This window comes from Nelusetta ayraudi, unplaced genomic scaffold (genome assembly GCF_046127955.1).
Source record: "Nelusetta ayraudi isolate G7.1 ecotype Tasmania unplaced genomic scaffold, CSIRO-AGI_Nayr_v1 ptg000106l, whole genome shotgun sequence".
NCBI classification, from domain to species: Eukaryota; Metazoa; Chordata; class Actinopteri; order Tetraodontiformes; family Monacanthidae; genus Nelusetta; species Nelusetta ayraudi.
This window is the reverse complement of record NW_027466156.1, coordinates 1,481,219-1,502,500: the sequence shown is the minus strand read 5'-3', so window position 1 is coordinate 1,502,500 and position 21,282 is coordinate 1,481,219. Positions and strand designations below refer to the sequence as shown.

At 47.1% G+C, this 21,282-nt stretch overlaps 1 protein-coding gene across 1 annotated transcript in view; it reads right to left on the bottom strand.

Moving 5' to 3' along the window:
* Positions 1-21,282, bottom strand: part of LOC142903146 (receptor tyrosine-protein kinase erbB-4) — a 194,598-nt gene that overhangs the window by 60,473 nt on the left and 112,843 nt on the right. The window contains exons 3-5 of the mRNA XM_076048639.1: positions 19,644-19,830; positions 3,385-3,519; positions 1,563-1,628 (exon numbers count right to left, since the gene is read on the bottom strand). Of these exons, the coding sequence (XP_075904754.1) occupies positions 1,563-1,628; positions 3,385-3,519; positions 19,644-19,830 (388 nt within the window). The remainder of the gene's footprint in view (positions 1-1,562; positions 1,629-3,384; positions 3,520-19,643; positions 19,831-21,282) is intronic.

Below are 21,282 nucleotides of genomic sequence, written 5' to 3'. Positions count from 1 at the left end.
AGACGTATGGATTACAACACTGTTAGACTTAGCTTTGTTAGCTTAGTGTTGCTATTATGGGGTCTGGAACGTTATTGAAAAGTGGATATGTGAGTGTGTGTGTGTGTGTGTGTGTGAAGTCGGAATCGAGATGAGGGGGAAAAATCTTTCTCATAAATGAGTGAAAGGGCTGCTGGAGGCTGAGCAGAACCGTGCAAACACGCACACACGCACACACACAAAAAAACAACTGCTGGAGGTCCATCATCATTTTCAGAGCAGAGCCACGACCGTCGTAGTGCGAGCAGCATTTTTCTCTCTCCATTTCACTGCTGCTTATTTGGCAGAGAGTGAGTCAGTGGGAGCCTTAAAAATTAGAGGCTTTTTTTTTTCATTGGAAAAATCACGACACAGCGGAGTGAACAAAAAAAACACAACAAGTTATCTATAAGTCTTTTTTTCTGGATTGGTGTGTGGGACGGGGCAAAAAGAAACAGGAAGTTAACTTGCTCATCATCGCAACCATTTAATGGTGCTACACACTGTCGGAGAACGACCGTAGTGATAAAAAGAAACAGCTGGAGAATTAAAAAAAAGAAAAAAGAAAAAAAAGGACGCTAATCCTTTTTTGTCGATACAGATTATCGCAGATTATAAAGTATTTTAATCAGGAGATTTACTGTATCCTGAGCCCCCCTCAGCGTTCGACTAATAGAGGAGGTTAAACTAAATGTGTTGCGGGCTTCTCTGTTAAAAATCCAGGTTAATGCTGAATATGAATCTGGATATTTGTTGCTGGGTATGTGTGTGTGTGTGTGTGTGTGTGTGTGTGTGTGTGTGTGTGTGTGACCTGATTGATGATGTAGTTAGCAAAGCTTTGTGGGAAAAAAGACCACAAAGGAGAGAAGAAGTGAGGCAACGTTCCGGGTCTGGTCCAAGCATAATTAAAAAAAAAAAAGCCAGCCAACATTTCTGTTGCTTTAAAGGTCACAAGTGATCAGCTTCCTTAACTCTGAGGGTGGCGTCAGCAGAAGAAGAAGAAGAAGAAGCAAAGGTAGCTTAGTTTAGCATTAGCAAGGGAATTAGCATATTGGTTCAGCCAAAAAACCCTAAACCCTACCTTTGTCATTGTCATTATTATTATTATTTTTTATTATCTTTACAGACGTATGGATTAAAACACTGTTAGACTTAGCTTTGTCAGCTTAGCGTTGCTATGATGGGGTCTGGAACGCTTGCCTTTGAAAAGTGGATATGTGAGTGTGTGTGTGTGTGTGTGTGTGTGTGTGTGTGGAGTGGGAATCGAGATGGGCAGGGGAAAAAATCTTTCTCATAAATGAGTGAATGGGCTGCTGGAGGCTGTGCAGAACTGTGCAAACACGCATGCACACACACACACACACACACACACACACACACACACACACACAAAACAACTGCTGGAGGTCCATCGTCATTTTCAGAGCGCACCGTCGTAGCGCTAGCACCATTTTTTTTTCTGTTTCACTGCTGCTTATTTGGCAGAGACCACTGCTCTCCAGGGGGTAAAGAGACTGTGTGCGTTTGTGTGTGTGTACACTCACAGGTTTGGCACTGGTCCTCCTGGTTGCCCCAGCAGCGGCCATTACACGAGCGATGACAGCGTCGGCCTACAATACACACAGAGAATAAAAAAGAAAAAAAAAAGAAGTGCGTCAGGAAAAACTTTGAGACGGTTCAGACTCTTGAGACGGGTGAAACCTTCGACTGGCGGGACTTCATGCCTGCCAGTGGGGACCCCATCATCACCGCCTCTTAATTGTCTGTGGGTTAATTGCACAGCAAGCGGGACGGAGCGTCAAAAGGCTGTCAGTTGTGGCTACGCCCCCCGACCTCCTCTACTCCCCATCGCTGTTATCTGTTAACGTTAAACACCGACTACAGTCGAGTCACAGGCCTCCAATTTGTCAACTCCACACTCTTGTCATCTCGCCTTGCCCATCTTCTCTTCCTCCCCCTCTTCCTCCTCCACCGTCAAACAAATCAGCAAACATTATTTCTGTGTTGTAGTTTTGAAAACGGCTCTTTATTTATTGCTGCTAAATCCAAGTTCTGGTTCAGCGGTACCTGAGACTGGGAGGTCGGGCATTCGGTGCTAAAGACTTTACCACTTCCCAAATCCTCCATGCCTGGTCCAGAGGGAGGCAGAGGTTTGGACTCGTAGGGTCGGACCACCCAGTGATTATTCAAGCGAGGCACACATCTGCAGCTCCCTCAGGGCTGCTGGTCTGATGCCACCAACAAAACTTTTACATGCTTTGGTTGGGTGACAATTATCGGGACTTCAAGCGTGGCCTGCCGCCAGAACAAAGCAGAGACGACTCGGCTCGGAGAAAGGTCAGCTCGCCTTTTTTCTTGTTGTTTCTTGCCCCCACCCATGCCCACCAACACCACCACCCATCAAAGAATATTTCGACATCCACCAACGTCGCAATTTGGTGCAGGCCCTGTAGTTGCCCCCCTCTGACATGTTTTGATGCTGAGGCGGCGTCTTGTCACTTCTTAAAAAAACGAGTGAGAGGTCTCGTTCAAAGAAGTTCAAGAAGAAGAAGTAGAAGAAGAGGAGTGTCGGGCGACGCAGGAACGGCTTCTGGCGGCGGCCGAGTCAGACAAAGTGGGTGGCTTCCAAGCGGCTGTCAAACTCGCTGAAGTTTCAAAGGCGGCGCATCTGTCAGCGAGTCCGTGGGGCTCGCCACCACCGCCATGACACAATGCCGAGGTTCACGCGTTGATCTAACTCTATGTGATATCTTTAACCCCCCCCCCCCCTTGCTTTTCCAAATGAGCACTGGGCAACGGCAGGCGACTATAAAGAGATCAGCCGTGACTACTGCCGCCGCTAGCGGCAACGAGTCGGGCCCGTGGTATCTGTGTTGGCACGATGGTCGCATTTCACAGAGGATACCTCAAAGGAAGGAAGGGGTCTATTTTTGGTTCCTGTCCTGAGGTACTAGCTGCACTGGCACCGATACCAAACCCCCCTAGACCCCCCGCCCATGGTATGTCTGTAGTTTGGTACCGCAGTATCGACTGCACGTTGTTTAGCAAATGAACGTTAAAAAAGAAAGATTTGGCGAGTAATTTTAGGTATTTGTTGAAAAATGTTGAATGCTACCCAAGAAGGGATAAGTTGGGGCAACTGCTCTTGTTCTTGCTATCTTTTACAAGATAGCAAGAACAAGTCCAGTTGCCTCAACTTAGCTCTTCTACATTTTAGTTGCCTGCACGACTGAAAAACTTCACGGACATAATGCTACCCAATGTGGCAAAAAGTTTGGGTAGGTGTCATGGCATGTCCAAACACTTGCATCACTGTCGTACCCGAGACAAAATTCAACACAAATTGCACCCGAGTGCGATACTCACATCCAAGGTTGCTGTTGTTGGACGGCACCACCAGCAACTCGGCGTGCTGGTTCTTGATGATGTCCTGCCAGTGGATGGTGTCTGCGTGGCACAGCAACTTGTTCTGGTCGACGTAAACTCCCCCGTTCAGGATCTCTGCGATGGAGGAGAAGATGAAAAGAGGTGGTGGAGGAGGAGGAGGAAGAAGAGAAGTGGGGATGAGCAGCACATAGGCAGAGACGTACGCCAGTGGCAGGAAATCAATACTTCAAGGTTATGTCCAATTCCTTTGTCTCAGAGCACCGTACGTATACCCACCAGGGAGTTCCCTGGGGCGCATCCAGGCATGAAGATAAACGCTATTGACAAATGCACATAGTAATTCAATCCTGCGTCCGCAGACAATCATATTCCATTAAGAACTGCCCTGCACAAAAAAAATTAAAATAAAGTAAATGGATTTCGCTGTCCAAACAAAAACGGCCCTGGCCTCGGAAAGGAATCCAAACTGTAACGGCATTATGTTGTTGTTGTTTTATCCCCCTCTTCCTCTTCTAATTAAGCATGTGGGACTTAAATAATTTCATTTAGTTTGAGAGCCTGATGAATTTAATGAGTCTGAATGTCGGTGAAAGACTTCTGACAATTGTGCCGAAGCGAAGACAGTAAACTGTCCCCTGCTAATTTTGTACGAGTCTAGTTCTGCGCAAAGGCCATTTGTGTGTCAGGCCAGACTAATGCCATTCAAGGTCCGTGCTAGGCAAATTCTGTACTTGTTCATTTCCATGCAAAGCTAATGCTAAGCTAATTCTGTGCCAAGGGCAACACTGGGCTAATTCTGCGCTGGACCAATCCTGGAGAGACCGTTCCTACTCTCAACAGGAAAATAAGGCCCTCCCACACTCACTAAGTAATAGCAAAAATATGTTTTCCTTTCAAGGACTGATGCCCCGAACAGATGCCCTGCACACAGAGCGTTTATAATAAATCCTAATCCTTCTCCTGGTTGCTAATCCAGGTTTTGGACACAGACGCAGAATGAAATGATGCCGGCGGTGGCGGCGGCGGCACCGCTAATCCTCCCGAGCCGTGACCCTGGACAAAAGAGAGGCAACACTTGGACAATCCTTCTCCGGGACACTGACTGACTGCATTATTTCACACAGTCGAGGGATTTAGATACAATCACCAGGCGCCGCTACCCCCCTTGAATATGAAGCGCTCCCATGAAAGTACTTGTCACAATAAATGAAATTTTATATAAAAGGTGGGGGTTGGGGGGTGCGGTTGCAGGAAACAATGTGGCCGAGATCAGGCTCCGGATTATGCAAAGGTAAAGAAGGGTATTATCTTCCCGCGGGCAGATTATTAACAGCGGGTGAGTTATAGTGGCCGATTCAACGGCAGCCCAGGAAGCTAATCATTACCATCCGACACCCTGATTAAGGAAGTGGGCCTCGGCGGAGACGGTGGGGACATTTATTCAAAGCCCTCTTAGAAGGTGACACGGCGCTCCGTCTGCCCGCCGAATGGCCTACAGCCGCCGCTCCGTGTAATCATGTTCCAGTCACAATGGGCAATTTATCAGCCGGCTGCTGCTCTACATTCAACCGCCAGAGGAAGAAGGAGAAGAAGAAGAGGAGGAGGATGGACAGAGGAGGGGGGAGGAGGCGACTGTGTTTTATTTAAATAACACAATCAGGAGCATCTGTGTTGCTGCTGCTGTTTGAAAAATATTGACCAACACAGAGAGAAGAAGGGCGGAAGGGGCAGCGGATATATCTGTAGCATCCACTGGAGAGATGGTGGAAGTGTTTTCTTCCCACCGCCACTGCCCCCACAGGATTATAATCTGACCTCCTCCCCCCCGCCACCTTGAGACCTTCCGAGAGATAATGGTGAGGGGAACACAGGAGGAGGGGTCAGCATCGAGGGGTTCGATCTGTTCCTGTAATATGTCTGAACAACCAGGGGAGGATTAAGGACCTGGGATTGCTTCTATTGGTTTCAAGTATTAAGACAGGAAACTGGGCACTGCTCACTTTGGTCAACATTCGCTGCTGACCGCAGAAATTTTACGGCTTTTACAGCTTTTTTCTTGGTGAGTCATTTGAGTGAATCAGAGGTGATGTACTTTTTTGGGGGTTCGGCCTGGATTACGGAAGCGATGACAAGGTGATGAATACAAACCGGAGTGCCAGACAGAGTTTCTCTAACAAATCAGGTCCCTGCAACTCCACGGCCCGTATCGGCCGGCTTGCTCCGTGATGTGCGACGGTCCCGCTCCGCCGCACACCAGTCAGGAGAGGGAGTTCTCTGACCCCGCCCACGCACATTGCTTTTACTTTGCTGCCGAGAAAAAAACGGTAGTTTCCGAACAACCGTTGTGTGTTCTTCCGCGCTTATGTTTTTCACACGTTGGGCTACTTGATTTATTCCTGAATGGAACCACTGATCGACTGAGTCACAGCCAACTTGATTTGGGCCTCTGTCGGCATCTGCAGGAGGACTTTAATCTCTCACATTCACAAGCTACACCCTGCTCCTCCTCCCTCTGGTCTGTCCCCTTGCATGAAGAGTTTCTTAAGTTAGAAATGTAAATATGGGGACAAACTCCCCTGAAACCCCCCCCCCCCCAAAAAAAAAAAACAACCTACAGCTGACCTGAAATAAACGGGCGCAACCCGGAATCACCGCTGCCATCTGGCCACCGTCACAAACACTAAATCACCAGTTTTCCAGGCTCACCTACGGTGGAGATGGGGGCGGAGTGGAGCGTTTATCCGGGGGCCAGCGAAGGCGCTGCTGTGGTAATAAATCTGAAAGCGGGAGGTGCCTTTAGTTGAAAAAAAAAAAAAAAATCTGCACGGCTAGGGAATTTTTTATTTTATTTATATATAAATATATATATATATATATATATACATATATATGTATATATATATATATATATATATATATATATATATATATGTATATATATATATATATATATATATATATATATATATATATATATGTATATATATATATATATATATATATATATATATATATATATATACATATATATATATATATATATATATATAAATATAAATATATATATGTATACACACACTGTGTGCACAATTATTAGGCAAGTGACTATATTGACCATATCATCATTTTTTCCTTAATTTCCAACTCCAAGCTGTATAAACTTGAATGCTAAGAGGATATAATGCATATTAGATGATGTGTATTTGTGTAACGAGGGAGGGTGTGGCCTAAGGAGATCAACGCCCTATATCAAGGTGTGCATAATTATTAGGCAGATTCATCTCCTCAGGAAAAATGGGCCAGAAAAGACATTTAACTGACTCTGAAAAGTCAAAAAAAATTTAAAAAGTCTTTCAGAGGGATGCAGCACACTTGAAATATCTAAGATATTGGGGCGTGATCACAGAACCATCAAACGTTTTGTAGCAAATAGTCAACAGGGTGGCAAGAAACGTGTAGAGAAGAAAAGATGCAAATTAACCGCAAAAAATTAAGAAGAAACAAACTTGAAGCGCCCTGCGATGAACTGGCGACTTGTCCAGGGTGTCACCCTGCCTTCGCCCTAAGACAGCTGGGATAGGCTCCAGCAGACCCCCGTGACCCTGAGCTCGGGACTAAGCGGGTATGGAAAATGAATGAATGAAACTTGAAGCCACCAGGAACCCATTATCCTCCAGTTCTGCAATATTTCACAACTGCAACCTACCTGGAGTGTCAAGAAGTACAAGGTATTTAGTTCTCAGAGACATGGCCAAGGTCAGAAAGGCTGAAACCCGACCACCTCTGAACAAGACACACAAGCTGAAACGTCAAGAATGGGCCAAGAAATATCTGAAGACAGATTCTTTAAAGGTTTTGTGGACTGATGAGATGAGAGTGACTCTTGATGGACCAGATGGATGGGCCCGTGGTTGGATCAGTAATGGATACAGAGCTCCACTTCGACACAGATGCCAGCAAGATGGGGGTGGGGTACTGGTATGGGCAGGTATTGTTAAAGATGAGCGAGTTGGACTTTTTTGGGTTGAAAATGGACTCAAAATCAACTCTCAGACCTACTGCCAATTTTTAGAAGACACTTTGTTCAAGCAGTGGTACAGGAAAATGTCTGCATCTTTCAAGAAGACTTTCATTTTATGCAAGACAACGCTCCATTACATGCATCAAAGTATTCCACTGTGTGGCTGGCCAGTAAAGGCCTTAAAGATGAAAAACTAATGACATGGCCCCCCTTTTCACCTGACTTAAACCCTATTGAGAACTTTTGGGCCATTCTGAAGCAGGAAATTTACAGTAAAGTGTATACAGTACACGTCTCTGAACAGTGTTTCGGAGGCTGTGGTTGCGGCTGCACAAAAGTTGAGTCTGACCAGATCAAGAAACTGACTAACTCCACGAATTGAAGGCTTGTGAGTGTTATTGAAAAGAAGGGTGGCTATACTGGTGACTGTGTTTTTTTTTATTTATGTTTTTATTTTTATTTTTAAATTTTTGTTTTTTGTTAATTTTGAGTTTGTTTATTATTCTCACTTTAACAGGTAAAAATAAACAAATGAGATGGGAAAATCTTTGATTTTTCATTTAGTTGCATAATAATTGTGCACACTAATAGTTGCTGAATAATGGTGTATATAAAGATATTCTCATAAGAAAGCCAAAACTTTACTTTTACTACTTAAATGTTCAGGTTTGATGGTTTGTTCACATTTTGGATTGAACAAGAGCACTCTAGTTGTACAATAGCAAAATTAATCCTCAAAAATACAACTTGCCTAATAATTGTGCACACGGTGTATATATACATATATATGTATATATATTTATATATATGTACACACAGGTCAACCATCAATATGGAGGCGCTCTTATTTGATATTCAGCTCAGATACATGTATTTTCAGAACCTAGGCACCATCACAACAATTTAAAAAAACAAAGGAGCTGCTGCTGCCTCCGCCTTGTGCACAGGTCACACATGATACAAGAGCGGCGTCGGCTCAAAAACAAGCTGCTGCCGCCATCACGGCAAAAGTTGATAAATTGTCTAATTAAAGGGCAAAACGGCGGCCCCGAAATTAATGACTTAACACTTGAGGGAGCCTGATAATGTAGCGTAATAGGATGAGGAAGTAACCTTTAAACACCCGCTGTTTTTGAAGTTCACGCACGGCGATCAATTTTAAATGCAAACCAACTTGCAGGTGGTGGCGGCAGCGAAGGAAAGACCGGTGATCACGGCGCAGGGACGGGAAACGGTCTGGAGCGAATCAAGGACAGATCCCGTTGAGGAAAAGGAAATGGAGTTCCTTTCCCATCGCTGGGGCCGAGCGAAGAGCTACTTCTTGTTAAGTAGCGGCGGTGACGGCAAGAACACCAATCAGCGGCCGGCGGTAGCGGTAGTTGATGAGTTGCTCTCATCAGGCGGTGGCCACTTGTCTCCATCGTCTCTCTCATTGATAATTACGCTGATGAATGAGGCCATCACGGCGAGGCTCATTGTCTCGTCCTCCTCGCCAACTCAACCGGAAGAAGTCAGAGACGTGGCCGCCGTCGGGATCGCCCCTCCCCCTCCCCCCCCCCCCCCCCCCACCCCCCCGTCTGTGCCGAGGCGACTCGAGGAAGCCAGAGAGGGGAACAGGAAGTGGAGCGGATAGCTCTTGGCTGCTCCCACTCTTCATTTCCTGTTGCTAGGCTGCACTGATGGCGAGGGGAAACCCCACGACTGAACGTCTCACACGGGGACACACATGACTACCGACTGAGAAACCTTCCTCGTGGACAAACCTTCAGATCTGCTGGATTTTTTCCCTTCAACTTGAGTCTCGTCGCTTCTCTTTGGGGTTCCAATTAAAAAGTCTTTTACATACACTGAGGCATCTAGCTGTGCAACGGGACGTTTTGTCGCAAGGATTCAATCTTTTGCAACAACTCAGGAGAAACCTGGTGACCAACTTCAGGAAGAAGGTCCCGGGCCCTAAAACCGAGAGTTCGTCGCGGTGAAGGTGTCGTCGGCGGTGTGCATCCACGCACCACTTCCTGCCGCCGCCGACAGCTGGCAGGACAGAAGGTAGCGGAACGTCTCGGGTAAAACAAATTGCCTTCATTTTCTTTGAGTGCGACGTCTCCGGCGACTCTGCGGAAAATAACGACTCACATGAGAGCCAATAAAGTCGGAAAAAGGAAAAATTGGCAACGGGCTCAGTTTATTTGCTGCTGTCCCGCGCAACAGTTTATGTAGCGTGTGGAGGAGGAGGAGGGGGGAGGAAGATAGGAAAAATGGTATCACCGCGCTGGTACGCCGGCCGAGGAGGAAAGTAACACAAAAGCAAGGCTACGTTGTAAAGCCGACGGGCGTCCGTGGTGAGAATTTCACAGGGCACTTTGAACTTCACATGGGGTGCAACAGCGCCGCCGCAACGGGATCAGTCGTAGCGGGAGAACAATGAAGCGTCGAGTTCCCCCCTCCAGCCCCAAACCCCCCACCCTCACCCGCACCACGGCAAGGGCCTCTTTCATCTTATGGCTCCAACTGCCCACAATGCATTGCATCGTTCGGCTGAACTCTACTTGGGCAGAACGAGAACAAAGAGCAGGATCCGAGAGGAAAAGAAAGAAAAGAACGAAGGGAGGAATTCCCCTGCTGTATTCAAGAGTTGTGAGTGGGAATTCCAAACAAGTTTTATTTTATTTTTTTACAGGGGCTGTGCAAGTCTTAGAAGCAAAAAAGGGAATCAAACAACAAACAAAAACCCCCGGATTCAGATTTAGAAGTTTGAGGTAAACACACTGCCGCTGGCTGAAAACAAGCGGCCGGCGGTCTCAAGGGAAACCCCACCCCTCCCTTTTCCCCATCCCCCAACCCCACAACGCTGAGGCGGTGCCGAAGCGCCTGGAGAGTGTTTGCACTCCGCGGCAGTCGCCGGAGAGTGAAGAAGACGGTCGCAATTTCCCCGAAATAACTGTTAGCGTCTCCAGACTGCAAACAAGCCGGCGGCGGTGGCAGTGGTTCGGGAGCAGGCGTAAAGTCGTTAGTGGTTGTTTTCATAGCAAATGACTCTGTTACAGCTGCTGCAATCCCAGAGACTCGAGTAAGGCTGGCTACCATTCAAAATGTTTTTGATACAATGCCAATACCTTAGTTTTGATTGATTTGAAAATACATTGTTGTGCAAAACTTTTACTATTTTTTCTCCATTTTTACTGCTGATTTAATTTGAGTTCCTGATCACCTATTTTGTTGCACTGACTGATCTATTGATGTTTGACTACAAAGTCTAAGCATTAGCACCACCTCCTGGAAGACCAGAAGACAAGACCTTAGGAGCTGGTCCAGCGTGGGCAGCATCTTTAATGGATGATCTGACCGTCCAACCGCCTCCGGTCGTGGCCCTCGACTCGGTTTTGTTGGGGGGGCGTCCATCTTGGTGGCGGTGGAGGCGGATCTCCAGAGTCCCGTTCGGCTGGTTATTAGCTTTGCCACCAGCCAAAGAAGTATTGGCGTCGATGACAAATGGGTGGAAGGGGTGACAGAGTGGGAAGGGGAGGTTCTCTATCCAACACCAACCCCGACCTTCCTCTACCGCTCATCACCGCCGCGTCCTCACCAATAACCATAATCGTGTTCTGAAGCTCCCTGATTAAATTTCCGCAGTCTCCGATGATATTGTTTTGCGATGAATCCTGATGAAAAACGCTTTCACGTTAGGAGGCGGCGGCAGCACCGCCGGAGGAGGCAGCGTCTGAACGGTGGATTTTCTCTAAAACCGAGCGGCGTCACCCGCTGCATCTGTGTATAAAAAATTCCACCAAAAAAAAAATCACTTCTGGGGGCCGTCTCATTACTTCAAGTTCATCCTTTAAGTATCAGCGTATATCCGGGCAAGGTGGGTAGTGAGAAAGAAAGAAAGAAAGAAAGAAGACCAAGAAGAAGAAGAAGAAGGAGAAGAAGAAGAAGAAATCTTTAGAGGTGACACAAAATGCAATCAAGGCGAATGAGAAGTCAGCAAATTCAATAACTGAGGCAAATGAAAATGGAAGCGGAGACTCTGCACTTAAAGGCGGGATAGGCCGGCGGGGGCCCCTCTAATAAGCCCCTCTTCTGTCGCCGCTTCCCTGCATCTAAATTAAGGCCCCGGCTCCTCCAATCAGCGGCCGCAAACAAAAGAGCCGGGCCACAGAGACGAGAGGCGAGAGCCGCACTGCATACTGATGGCGACGACAAAAAAAAAAGAAAAAGAAATGTGGCGCTGGTCATCAGCCCTGAGTGTGTGTGTGTGTGTGTGTGCGTGTGTTGGCAGGGAGAGAGATAAGTGGCGGATGTGTTAACACGCCGGCGGCTCTTATCAGTTTGGTGAAAAATGTCGTTAAAGGAGGAGGACGCGGCGGAGGTGAGAGACAAACGAGATGGCTGACGATAACCTCGCTAATATACGGGACGCATGTCTGTTTTGTTTTTTTTGCTTTTTAATGCATTTTGGAGATTTTAATTTCGAGCTCTCAAAGCTGTGACAAAGACGTGGGGAGCGTCACTCCAAATGTCTTGGCTCGACAACGTCGAGAGAAAAAAAGGGAAGGTTAAACGGGTGGGTGTGGAGAGGAGCAAGTACTGAAAGGACACAGGAAGTCAGGTGGGCTGGCGCTGAAACACGTCCAATTAAATGCAAGCTTGTAAACAGCCAAACTTACTGTATTAACAATAACATTCGCAGTTGGCCGACTACCTACCCAAATTCTACGGCTACGCGTGATTAGCGTAGCATGCTAATCTCCCACCTCCGTCTCCAGCCCTTGGTGCGGTGGCTTGATCACTAAACTAAAAAGCCACGCAAAGTCTTTTCCCTGCTCTCGGTGTGACTTCTCCGACTGTCACGGGGTTAAACCGCTTTCAAAAGCTTCCTTTTAATTTAATTTTCTTCGACAGAAGCGAGTCCACACACACCTACCCAGAAAAATATAATTAAAAAAAGAAAAAGTGCTTTCCACTGACTCCAGTAATTGAAGCATTGTTGCTGACCTGTCGCGGCCGGCCAGCACCCCACCCCCCACCCCCACACACACACACACACACACCACACACACACTCCTGAGGGGCTGGAGGAGGGGGGAGGGGGTCTAGCAGCTGACTCACCCAATAAATTGCCACGTTCAGTCTCAGAGTCCAAAACAAGTCGCTTTTCTTCACTCTATTATTGTAAAAAGAAAATAGCCAAGCGAGTTGCAGTGGTGGCGGCACAACGGTGGGCTAGAATTTAGAGGGCACTCTGAATGGACCGTAGGGGAGCCATCAAGACGGTAAAACTGCTGAGCGGCGTGGCTCATAACTGGAAATGTGAGCTATTATTAAACGTCCACTCTGGAGTCGGGCAGCCAGAGCACAAAAAAAAAAAAAAAAAAAAATTGGGAAAAAAATGCCTGTGTGTGTGTACAAGTGCCGGAACACCTGCAGCTAGTGTGGCCCAGTAAGCCCCCCAAAAAGTCGCCCCTCGCAGTCGTTACACAATAATTCCGCCGAGACGTGTCAACAGCGACGGAGCAAACCCTCGGCGTCGAAAACCACGCCTACGACGGGGCCAAAACGGATAATTTGTTATTCGCCGGCCTGCCGGTGGGCACAGACCACAGCACTCGTCTCACCGCTCGGGGTAATTTGGGACACACACGCACACGCAAACACACACAAGCGCGCACAAACACACTAATGCAAGCAATAGAAATCAGCTATGACCACTAAATTGCCTCCATCTGGTTTTCCGCCGTGTATTTATGGCAAAGGTCTTTTTTTATTTTTTTTTCAGAGGGATGCGGATCAATTAGTGGGTGCTGGGGAGCCGCGGCGCTAATGGAAGTGGAGGATGCAGCAGCAGCAACAGCAGCAGTGGCTCCCTGGAAGGGGCGCGGTGATGGGCGGGGCAATAAATAACAAGAATTTTGGTAAATTGCAGATGTTGTTTACGGAAATTACGCAATTTCCTGTCATTCTAGGAAGCCAACGACTGCTCCTAACTGGGTTTGTCTTTGGCAACTCCTACTGGTTTGAGGCTGTACGCACAAAGATGCACTCATTCCGAAAACATAAAAAATTTCCACTTTCTAAAAAGTGAAAAGAAGTGTTTTTTAATCAACTGACTAAATGCGAACTTTGACCGCTACCCCATGCTAGCTGTCGATTACCGCTACTTCCACTACAAAGTCCACCTACTGCTACAAAGTCCACCTAACAGCCGACTTTTTTTATCTATTTTTTTCATTTCAAACAAGACCTTAGCCAACCCGACCCCAAGTCTCCTCTAATGACGGCGGAGTCGAGAGACACTGCAGCAGCCGCTGGTTCAGAACGGAGGTCGGCCACTAACGACCTGCTAGCCGGCCGGGTGTCACCGCGCTGGTGGAAGTGAACGTCAGCATCAAAGCGCATGGTGTGTGTATGGGGGGAGAGGGAAGGGGCAGGCGGGCTTGCCCCCACCCCGCCACGGGGCTATTACTGCCCCCGTTAGAGATCATGTGGCCCCACGACTTCCAGACGTGGCAATGCTGCTAATGGAGGTGAAGCCGACACCTCCAGGAGGATTTGAACAAAAAAGAAAACAAGATGAAACGTTTCGAAGACTTCTGCACTGGTGGGACAACAAAAAAAAAAAAAAAATCCAAAAAACAGGACGTCAGGAGACGGCGGTGAGCCAAGATGTCAATATCAATGAAAGTAAAAATTTTCGGTGAGATCCAGCGCCATAGCGAGTTCTGTTTTTTGTCCCTTAGCTGCGTGCTAGTAGCGGGTCACTTCCTGTCTGGGATGTCTCAGCTGGATGTCGGGGATCTCAGGAAGTGTGCTGGGGGGTGCGGGGTGGTGGCTCTGCGCGGCATTACATAACTGGGTTGTGGGATTGGTGTTTTCTGTGTGTTTCCAGTAGCAGTTTGCTGTGTTGATGCTGTGTGCTGCTGTTTTGAGGAAGATGAAAGCAGCAAAAAAAAAAAAAAAAAAAAAAAAAGGAAAAAAAACTTTATTTCACAGGCGCGAAGCGAAGGCGCTCGCTGGCTCGCAGTATTTTCTGGGCAAGCAAAGCAGCGTTTGAAGCTCGCAGATATGTTTTAATCATTTGCCGCCTTAATGATGACACTCCATTCATTATTAATGGAGCCCCGTCCCTCCTCGCAGCGGTCCTGGCTAAGAGCTGGAATCAGCGTTAGCCGGCTCTTTTTTTCCCGATTTTTTTCTTTCCCTTTTTTGCTCTATTTGATCTTTGGGTAATTGCACTGTGTTTTGGAGATCACACCAGGGGCTTTTAGGTTAAATAACACGCCGGAGGAGGAAGTGTTTTTTTTTTACGACGGGTACACGAGTTCCAAACTAAGTCGCATCCGTACTCTGATAAAAAAAAATAATAATTTGCCATTACAGTATAGTTGGACTTGGAAAAAGAACAAAAACATCAGAAGCAGAAAATCTTCAATGTGAACCTTTTACCAGGATTTCACCTTTGAGGTGTGTGTGAATTTCTCTATATTTTGTATTTAGTCTCAAAAATAGACAAATACATAACTTAATAAGAAAATAAGTATTTGTATGTGTTTGATTATGTCTAGTTTGCTGCAGATAAATAAAAGTTGTGAGTCCCCTTCTAGTTTACATGTATCAATTTGTGACTTGTTAGTTTAAATGAGCAGTTTAGGAAAAACAGTTGACAACTCACGGCTGTCACTAGACTTGACTTGACTGTTTGGACAGGGATTGCACAATTTCGTTATACACATTTACGTGTTGCAATGACAATAAAGCTATACCATATCATACCATACTTGCGGCCGTCAAGCTAGCATGACTGCAGCAGCCAAGCTAACAAGCCAAGGTGGCCATCCTGGCTAAAAAAAAAAAAAAAGCATTTTTATTGGTCTTATTCTTATTTGGCAGCACGTCCAGGCTTTTTATTTTTTTGGCCTCGAGCATAAATGGGCAATTCCACAGCAAAAAAGAAAAGAGAAGAGAAAAAAAACAACAAAAAAAAAAAACAGCTGAGTGGGATCAAGCGTTTCTTATGCGGCACAAAACCTTGTCAGCTCTCGGGGGCCTTTTCTGACGCTTTATTAGCGGGATAACGTCAGCGCAGCATGGGGTAATTAGCATCGTGAGCATCATGTTTGTGCCGTGTGGTTCATGCCGAGGTCGGCGGTTGGTTGTGAAGGTTAGCCGAGGCGAAGCCCCCAACGAGCCCGTGCACTAGTTTCCTCGCCACCGATTACTGTGAAGGGCTAAAAAATTGAATTCCCTGGGATCTTTCCGTGGACTCCTGCTGCGGCGGCCGGGAAATAATGCAGTTGCTACAGCGGCGGCGATACTTAGCGTGTTTTGCGTGGTGCGGCACGGCAGGGGTTGAATGCGGCCCCCTTGCAGAAACGGAATCGCAAATAAGTGCATTTCATCATGCGGCACATCGATTTTCAGCAAATGCGCCCGCATCTGTAGCGCCGTTAGTCATCAAGTATAATCGTTAGTCGTAGTGGTAGTAGACGGCCGACTTGAAAAGGGTGAGTTCACTGTGTATTCCCTTTTTGTCCCAGGCGGACGGAGTGAAGGGAATCCGGAGGAGCAGCGCTGATCCATATGCATGGCCCGATTCGTACTTAATTGCATTGCAGGGGCTGCGCTGTGCATCGGCGGGGAGTGTGTGTGTGTGTGTGTGCGTGTGAGTGTGCGTGAGTGTGTGCGCTAGCTAGCAGTGTGAGGCAGCTCTCACCCAGCGTGAGCTGAAACCAGAGCCGGAGTGAGGAAGGCAGGGGGTGCAGTGGCGGTGGGGTTGGAACCTCGGAGGATCGACGAGCAAGCGCAAAGTTTTTACTAAACGTTCGGGGAAACTCACACCATGAAAAAATAAAATAAATAATAATTGCGGCATTGTTGACATATGAGTATGTTGAAAAGGAAATCTTGTTTGAAGACACAATTGTTCTTTGTTCCTTTACATCAGCAGGCCGTCAAGTTGACGTTGAGACAAGTGTGTCGGCGAGCGGGATGTGCGCTGTCTTTGAGGAATTTCTGAAGAATTTGTGAAGCCTGGTGAGATAACGTCCCGCTGCCAGGCTCTGCCAGTCTGCACTGCCAGTGTTTTTTTATTTTATTTATTTATTTTTTTATACAGACAGTGCGTCGCTCTCCGTTGTGCAACATCTATGAGGGGGAAGAAGAGTCAAAATCCTCCAGAAGAAGGCAGCGGATGAGGAATCACAGTGAAACCCCGTAGGGATCAGAAGGAGCAGCAGAAGCCGTCACTCAAAGCTTCTTCTTCCAAAAAAAAAGACTGCCGGCACCACCACTAAATCTGCCTGATGGAACCTGCAGGGCATCAGGACGGGAGGCCACTTCTAGGACCACCTGGTGGAAGGAATCCAGGTCCAGGTGGATTTAAATGGGGACCTGAGACCTTCTGGTCCCTTAGGTCAGACAACATGGGTAACTGAGATTTTCTGGTCCCTCAGGTAGCTCCACAGGGCTACCCAAGACCTTTTGTTCCTTCGGCTAAAACGAGTACCTGAAACCTTCCTGTTCCCTCAGGTCGGTCTAAACGGGTCCCTAGGAACGTCTGATCCCTCGTTTGGGTCCAAACAAGTACCTGAGACATCCTGTTTCCTTGGGTGGCTCTAAATGGGTACCTGATGTGTTGCGTTCGCCCCAGGTGGGTCTACATTACTACCTAAGACCTTCTGGTCCCTCGTGTAGGTCTTAACAGATACCCGAATGCTTCTATTATGGCTGGTTGGTCCAAATGGGTGTCAGAAACCTTTGTTGCTTCAGGTGGGTCCAAACTGGACATGAGATCCTCCGGGAAGTGGACATGCCCTTAAAAACTCCTGGGCGTCCTTTATCGCCATGTTCTGACTCCATAAAACGGGCAGCTCATTACACTAAACCTGTCACGGCGGTGTGTTATGGATCACAGTTTGATCCGCTGCCGCCATCCATCACAAAAACATTACGGCAATGTCAATGGTGGCCGAGTCCCGGGATGGATTCCTGCTGCTGCTGCTGCTGGGTCTCTCATCACAATATCGACGGCCACAAGATTTGAAACCGTGGGCAGGTGAGAAAAAAAGGAGCAGCTGAGGACAGAAGCAGGGAAACTCAGCAGGACGATTATTAGCTCCTGTGTAAAGCATTTTGATGTAGACACGCGCCTACAGGCGAGATGAAAGATGTGGGAATACCCAGAGGAAGTCCGAGGGAAGCGGGAGGATCGATGCGGGAGGAGAAAAAGAAGAGAAAGAAGAAGAAGAGAAAGAAGACACACGGAGGCCACATGGTTGGCTGCCGGTTGGGCAGCCTCTCCTGGCCTCCCCTCAGTTATACACCCAGAATGAGTATTGTTATCTTCCATCTTCTGCTTTTAATGTGTAGTAACTACAACAACCTCGGAAAACAAATCTCCCAGCTCGGAATCAGAAAATGTTCCCCGTTCCCGCTGGCAGCTCCCGAATCCTTGGCGCTACTCTGAAGGACATACGTGTTGGACAAAGTGGGTTGTTGGGTTTGTTGTTTTCTGCCCCCTAGTGGCCTCGTCGAAAGAATCTCAGAGGGAATTTGTCGCTCAGCACGTCGCTGCTGGAAGACCAACACTCGTCGGTTTCTGCCAGGAACGACGACGTCCAGCTGGTTTCCTCGATGGGAAAGACAGAAGAGAAAACTCTTGTCACTTTTGGAGTTCCGAGATCCAGTCCAAGGCATTTTTTTTCTCGGACCAGTTGGCGCTAAAACCTGGGGAAATTTTGCGCTTGGTGATGTAACAGAGGGCACTGATTGCTTCCTTCCAAAGGTCTCTTGCTGCCCAGCTGCTCTTCTTCTTCTTCTTCTTCTTCTTCTTCTTCTTCTTCTTCTTCCTGTGCAAAAAAATGTAACTTATTTCTGACCAAACCGGCCTGACCGCAGACATGCGAGCTAATCCTGTTAGCGCCGCCTAGCCATCACTCAAGACGGACCAAATAGAAAAAAAAAAAACTCCCAACAGACTTGGGAAGTGTTCCATCTGGCATGTGGCGGTGAAAACGACCCTGAGACAAGACGAGACGAGGACGTAAGGAAGAAACTTTTTTTTCTCCCCTTCTTCCCGCCTGCTGCGTGCGAACGTCCTCCTCCTTCGCCGATTTATACATGATGTTAAAACACCAGGCTGCTGACACCGACCGGCTCGCACGCAGCCGCTGCTGTTTTTTTTCCTTCCTCGCAACACCGGGATTTCTTGGCCAACCTCAGCGCCACTTCACAGCTTTTCTCTGTTTACCGTCTTGGCTGCGGATGGAGACGGATGGAGCCGCTGCTCAACAGAGCTAGAGGAAATATATTTATATATGTGTGTGTGTGTGTGTGTGCGTGCGCAGAAGAAGAAGACGGGAAAAGACAGCGAGTGACCTCGAGACCTCAGATTGGATGTGACAGCCGTCCCTCAGTCAGACACAGCCTGGCTTCACTTCCTGAGGCCACGGTAAAACACACCGAGGAGGGAAAAAATTAATAAATAAAAGAAAAAACAGCAAAAAAAAGAAGAAGGAAAAAAAGAAAAAGCGACTGTTACAGCGAGCAGCACCTGGTTCCCCGTGGGAAGCCAAAAACCTTCCGGCACAGACGATCACGTGTGGGGGAAGACAGAGTCCCTATTATTCCAGCCGCAGAGACCAAAGGGTAAAGGTTAACTTTGTCAACACGGAGTTCACGCTGATAAAAAGACTCTGCCCAGTCCAGGATATCACATGGGTGACAAAAAAAAACCACAACGAAAAAGAAAGAAAATAAAAGACAGAAAGAAAGAAAGAAAGAAAGAAAGAAAGAAAGAAAGAAAGAAAGAAAGAAAGGCTAAATATGAGCTTGGGGGCATTTCAGAAAAAAAATAAAACCAATCTGCTTTTTTCTCGAGCGTGTAAACAGCAATGTAATTAATATAAAAATTGGTATTTTCGGTGCAGAAATTAATTTAGTGGCCGACATCAAAAAAACCCTCAAAAGCTGCAACTTCATTAGATAAAAAAATTAAAGTCAAGTCGAGGCATGAAGGCCATCGCACAGCCGGATGTGTAACAAATATAACACAGAGTAAAAAATTGTGGCCGAAATGCAGAGAGTAAAAAAATTAAAAAATAAACACAATTTTTAGAAAATATATATTTTTAAAATATTTTTTGGCATTTGGGTGTAAAAAAAACCCCAGCGTCCAGTCGCAAAAAAAGCAAACAAACAAGATCAGCTAGCGGCGACCCCTGACCTGTGAGGTTGCGCAGGCCCAGCTGCCTCAGACCGTAGTAGCCGTCCCGCCGGTAGTTGAGGAAGATGGCCAGCGAATAGCGGCCCTCGTACAGCTTGGTGCCGCGGATGATCCGCAGGTTGTCCAGCGGCAGGGTGTCGAACTGGTTGAGGGCCACCAGCACGTAGCCGGTCACCTCCCGGATGGACTGCAGACGGAGGAAGCAAACAAACAAACAGCAGCGTTAAAATGGTTTTTAATGAGAAAATATGTCAGACAGACTTGAGTTACCCGATTAAAATGCACCTGCTTTTGGTCTTGAGGACTGTGCACCTTTTTTTTGGCGGGGGGGAGGGCAGGGGTTGATTAAAATGTCAACAGCCTGATTGCCATGGCTGATTAAGCTTACGCTGTCGTTGAATTCGCCGACCAATCGCCTTCCGCTTCGACGGAAGCCATTGGCGCTAACTGATTCACATTTTTGACTTGAAGCTACTTTGTCGACATGGGACTGAGTTAGTGGAAGGGACGCAGGTGAACAGCGGGAGGTGTGTGCCCTGATTGACTGAAGTGATGCCCCCCCCTTTTCCCCTCCCGACTGTTCCCCCCTCTTCCATAAATTAACCTTCTCAAAACTGGCTTAAAATAAGGCTAATTAGCTCATCGCAGCAGCACTCAATGAGGTCAATTAAGTCAAGGCGGTGTGGCTGATGCTTCTCAAATCTTTCTTTTTTTTTTTACAATCCCCCCCAAAAATTAAAACGACAAGCAGCGTTTGAGGGACTGAGCCGTTGTGGCCGCCGCGTGCCAATGATGTCAGCCATCTACCGCCGCCGGCCGATGCCCCAACAAATTTAATCTATTACAGGTTTGACCTGGGGGCAAAATTTGGGGAGTTTTGGAGTATGTGAAGGGGGTCAAAATGGGGCTCGAAGCCGCGTAGCGGTCGATTTAGAGTGTACTGGGACTTTTTGGTTGGGATCTCAAAAGTTTCTGTATCAACTGTTTCACATGAAGGTCTTCTCTGTGTCATACTCATATTTCAAGCCAATCGCGCTTATGGTTCCTGAGCCTTGTTTTTTGAGATTTTTTTCAAACAAGTGAAAATAGCTTACTTCCGGTTTGTCTAGGATCAAAGGTAGGTAGGTATCAAAGGGATCGAATTTATGAAAATTAGGTATGAATTGAATGAACGTGTGGGCCTTTGTCCCATGTCGCTACGACCTTCCTAGAAGGCGATCTCTTCCTAGAAGGCAAATTTAGTGTTTTGGTCTATGTAGGGGACACTATAGAGTAGATTTGTACAGTTTCTTCAAAAGATACATTTTTTACGCTGGTTCTGACCTCCTACGTGCAAAATTTGGTGACTTTTGGAGCATGTTGAGGGGGTCAAATTTAGGCAGAAAACTGCAGCGGAACTATAATAATAAGAACGGACAAAATTCACACTTGTCTTTCCCCTGTAATAGACCTGCTCTGTTCAGAGCTGGTCTTATCGCCGGGGCTCAGTCCCAAATCATAAAAAACAACAGCAAAGCCAGAGGAGGGCAAGAGAGTCAATGGCAGCCAGTAAGTGCGTTACGGCGGCAAGAGGCGGATTGATCAACCCCACTAAGAGCTGCGGCGTCTTCACCTCCAGCGTTCCTGCAGCATAATGATC